This window comes from Palaemon carinicauda, chromosome 36, assembly GCF_036898095.1.
Source record: "Palaemon carinicauda isolate YSFRI2023 chromosome 36, ASM3689809v2, whole genome shotgun sequence".
NCBI lineage: Eukaryota > Metazoa > Arthropoda > Malacostraca > Decapoda > Palaemonidae > Palaemon > Palaemon carinicauda.
In genome coordinates, this window is record NC_090760.1 from 67,628,319 (window position 1) to 67,633,526 (window position 5,208).

Sequence of the window (5,208 nt, forward strand, 5' to 3'; positions counted from 1 at the left end):
ATAATAATTAATTTAAAAATCAAGTTGCTGGTTTATTGAGAGTTTTAGTCCATACAAATTCTGGTGTTAGCGTGACATATTACTCCCTTCTATTAAGTTTTAGTTGCTTGCGTGTGTGTGTTTTTAAACATGTGTGTATATGTGTGTGTATATATATATATATATATATATATATATATATATATATATATACTGTATATACATATATATGTATATATATATGTACGTGTGTGTATGTGTATGCATATATATTTATACATATATATATGAATGAATACATATACATAAATATACATAAATATGCATAAAATATTCTATTATACATATACATATATATATATATATATATATATATATATATATATATACTGTATATATATATAAATATATATACTGTATATATATTGTATATATATAATATATAAACATATATATATAATATATACTGTATACATAATATATATATATATACATATATATATATATATATATATATATATATATATATATATATATATACTGTATATATATAAGTTATTTTGATACGGCATATAAACGCTGTGGACTAAATAAGCATTTGATCATGAACTTATATATTTCAACATTTCTTTATAATAAATTAATAGAGACCGGGTAGTTTATCCCCATTTAGGACAAACCCTTTCGCCAGCAAACGCCCCCTCAAAGAAAAAAAGAAAAAAGAAAAGAAAAATGCAAAAAAAAATAAAGAAAAAAAAATAATATCCATTTAATAGATGTAATTTTTCCCATTTGAAGATACTCTAATTCTCTTTTCCAATAGGGAAAAACTCAAACCCAAATAAAAAAAAAAAACTGTAAATATGGATTTAATCATTATATTTACATTATTCGAGGACAAATTCCCTTTAATAATGATTGCTAAAATTACAATTCTCTGTTTCTCTCATGTTTCTCCTTCCCCCTTCATCGTTGCAGGCCCCACAGGACTATCTAATACGCTACCCCCAGAAGCAGGACAGCTCCGGTATGTTCGAAGCTAAGCTGGGAATCCTCTTCCGGGCGGAGCGCTGGCACTTCGACGAGGACCGAGTGACTCTCCGGTGCACTGCCGCCATCCAGAAGTTCTACCAGAAGGAAGGCCATCACATAGGCATGGTCGTACACCCTCTTAAGCCGGCCCTCTTAGAGGACCACAATGCAGGTGAGGTGGATAGGTAGTAAGATCTGGGGTCTTGAGGTCGTCAATCCTTTTCTAGAGGTGAGAAAGAATTTTCGAACAAGATAGGCTCCGGGTTCTTGAGGTTGTCAAACATTTTCTAGGGGGAAACGATTTTCAAAGAGGGTAGGCTCCGGGGTCTTCAGTCCATTTCTAGAGGGGGAAAAAGAATTTTCGAAGAAGATAGTCTCCGGGGTCATGAGGTCGTCTATTATTTTCTAGAGGTGAAAAAGGATTTTCGAAAATGGTAGGCTCCGGGATCTTGAGGTCGTCAATAATTTTCTAGAGAGGAAAAAAGATTTTCGAAGATAGTAGGCTCCGGGATCCTAAGGTTGTCTATCTTTTTCTTGAAGTGCAATAAGAATTTCGAAGATAGTAGGTCTTCTGGATCTTAAGGTCGTTAACAATTTTCTAGTAGTGAAAAAGAATTTTTGAATTAGATGGTCTCTGGGGTCATGAGGTCGTCTATTATTTTCTAGAGGTGAAAAGGGATTTTCGAAGATGGTAGGCTCCGGGATCTTGAGGTCGTCAATAATTTTCTAAAGAGGAAAAAGGATTTTCGAAGATAGTAGGCTCCGGGATTCTAGGGTTGTCTATCTTTTTCTTGAAGTGCAATAGGATTTTCGAAGATGGTAGTCTCCGAGATCTTAAGTCGGTCAATAATTTTCTAGGGGTGGAAAATTAATTTTAAGAAGAGGGGCGTCCGGGGTCTTGAGGTCTACAATAATTTTCTAGAGGGAAAAAACGATTTTCGAAAATAGTAGGCTCCGAGATCTTATGGAAGTCTACTATTTTCTAGAGGTGCAAAAGGTAATTTCATAGAAGGGAAAAAGGATTTCCGAAGATAGTAGGTCTCCGGGATCTTAAGGTCGTCAATAACTTTCTAGTGGTGAAAAAAAAATGATTTTCAAAGAGAGTGGCCTCCGATGTCTTCAATAAATCTTTAGAGGGGAAAGGGATTTTCGAAGATTGTAGGCTCAGGGGTCTTGAGGTCGTCAATAATTTTCCATTGGTGAAAAATTATTTTCAAAGGGAGTGGCCTCCGGGGTCTTGAGGTCTTAAATAATTACCTAGAGGGGAAAAGCGATTTTCGAATATAGTAGGTCTCCGGGGTCTTGAGGTCTTCAATAGTTTTCTAGTGGCGAAAAATTATTTTCAAAGAGAGTGCCGACCGTGGTCTTGAGGGCTTCAATAATTTCCTAGAGGGGAAAAGGGATTTTCGAAGATAGTAGGCTCAGGGGTCTTAAGGTCGTCTATCATTTTCTAGAGGGGAAAAGGGATTTTCGAAGATAGCAGGTCTCCGGGATCTTAAGGGCTTCAATAACTTTCTAGTGGTGAAAAATGATTTTCAAAGAGAGTGGCCTCCGTGGTCTTGAGGTCTTCAATAATTTCCTAGAGGGGAAAAGGGATTTTCGAAGATAGTAGGTTTCCGGGATCCCTAAGGTCGTCAATAATTTTCTAGCGGTGAAAAATGATTTTCAAAGGGAGTGTCTTCCAGTGTCTTGAGGTCTTCAATAATTTTCCAGTGGAGAAAAATGATCTTCAAAGAAAGTGGCCTCCGGGGTCTTGAGGTCTTCAATAACTTTCTAGAGGGGAAAAAGAATTTTCGAAGATAGTAGGCTCCGGGATCTTAACGACGTCAATAATTTTCTAGAGGCGAAAAGGGATTTTCGAAGATACTAGGCTCCGGGATCTTAAAGACGTCAATAATTTTCTAGAGGTGGAAAAGGATTTTCCAAGACGGTGCATTATAATGATCTGCGCAAAAACTGTCGGATAGATTTGGTCGAGGGATTAACATATGAATGAAAACAATTTATTGTAGTTTTGCATGGCAGTTAATGGCTTGTTACCTAATGTATTTACTACAACATTCCTTACTAAAGGGTCTATGATTCTTAAAGTTCTCAGCTAAATTAGATTTATGCAATTCGTTTGACGCCGAGGCAAGGATAACTAAAGGAAAATATAATAAAAATCCTCAAAATTCTCAAAGGTGTTAAATGAGACTTTCTTATATAATTAAATTGTTCAATTCCTACACGATTTAGATATACATATCCATTTACAGCATCTAATCACTATCCTATTCTATAATTAGATATTTCCACACCAGAAGGCATAATAGTATCTATTACTTAATCTACCATTATTATCTTCGCAAACAGGAGGCGCCTCCCCAACGCTGACTGTGCAAGTCTGGACGATGCTGTTTTGCTGTTTCCTGCTGCATCTCTGATGGATATGATGTCCACACCTGCTGTGCTCAGCATTGCTGTCAAACAAGGCACAGCTGACTTGTTCTGTAGCAAACAGGGTCTCACAAAAATACAGCTGTTTCTGGAGGAAGCCAATCTTTCCATGTTTCTATGAATGTTGACCTTCTGTTTACAATACACTGTTTACTTTGGTTAGTTTTTAACAGTTTGTGCAGGATACCTAGGTTAGTTGACGAATGATACAAATAACTTCACCCTAATTTTGACCTAGTTTACCATTATCATTATTCGACCCTCTTTTAACAATAATAACTGAAACTTTGGAGTCAAAGTTTTCTTACAATCACCCTTTTTCGTGACCGCTGTTCATCTCAGCTTGACAACCTGCTTATTCAACATTAATTTGAACTTTTGACCTGATAATGGGCCAGCTTAACCATTATATGCCCACTGCCCTTTATAATCTAGCTTTAAGTTCGAAGTTCTTTGTTGTTGTCTGCTATGTAAAGTTACTTTGAAATGACCTGCTTTGTAAAGCATCTTTGTAATAACCTGCTTCATCACCCTATTTCAAGGTGCTTTGTCATTTCCTGTTTAGGAACCCCAATCCTTCACTTCAACCTCCTCCTTTGTATAGACCTAAAACCTCATGCTTTCCTGCCATAACCTTTCCTAAATTCTTTCCAATTAACCTTTCCTACAAAACATCTTTTCAAATACCTTAATTTTCATATTTACTAAAACGAACAATCTTCAGCTGTAATTACTTGTAAGTTTTAAATACCTTTTCATTCAACATTTGCAATTTCCAAAAGATTCAAGATCTCGCGTAATTACTAAATAACTTAAAAAAAAAAGTAATTGCTAATCCTGCTTCTGAAATTACCAAATCATTCCACTCCTGATGTAATTGACTCATGATATCCTGTGTGTTACCTCATTGTAGTGGGTCCTTTGACGAAGAGGCTCAAAGAGGAGGTTTCCTTGTACGTTACATTTTGAGTTAGTTATTATCAAATCCCCTTTCTAAGATAAGCTTCACTATAACTGGTCTACGAGTCAATGTTCGACCGTTGAACAGTTGTTTAAGGTGTGTGTGTGTGTGTGTGTGTATGTATGTGTATATAAAAATATGTGTGTATAATATATATAAACATATATATATATATATATATATATATATATATATATATATATATATATATAATTATATATATATATATATATATATATATATATATATATATATATATATATATGTATATGTACATGTCTACATATATGTGAGTGTGAAAGTATAAGAATATATATATATATATATATATATATATATATATATATATATATATATATATATATATGTAGACATATATATATATATGTATATATATACATGTCTACATATATGTGAGTGTGAAAGTATAAGAATATATATACATATATATATATATATATATAAATATATATATATATATATATATATATATATATATATATATATATATATATATATATATATTTCCCATTTATACAAACACTGACCAAGATCTTATAACGCCAAAACCATGTCAGACTTCACCAGATTAAACCAGCGTTCCTATCAGTGACATTACTTATAACAGCTAAGTTATTAATTCAATTCTATTTTCGTATTGTCAATCATTCTTCAATACTAATTATCAGTTTGACATTTTATTAAATAATTATTTTATATTTAGATTTTTTATCATTGATGATCGAATGGAGAAAATAGGATACAAAGATTAATTGTTTTTTTGTTTCATTTACTGA

The 5,208-nt window shown here is 33.2% G+C and overlaps 1 protein-coding gene across 1 annotated transcript in view; it reads left to right on the plus strand.

Moving 5' to 3' along the window:
- Positions 1–4,520, plus strand: part of LOC137628868 (uncharacterized) — a 354,967-nt gene extending 350,447 nt beyond the window's left edge. Inside the window, exons 5-6 of the mRNA XM_068360119.1 lie at positions 958–1,183; positions 3,367–4,520. Coding sequence (XP_068216220.1) covers positions 958–1,183; positions 3,367–3,437 — 297 coding nt within the window. The 3' untranslated portion in view covers positions 3,438–4,520. The remainder of the gene's footprint in view (positions 1–957; positions 1,184–3,366) is intronic.
- Positions 4,521–5,208: the final 688 nt, after the last annotated feature.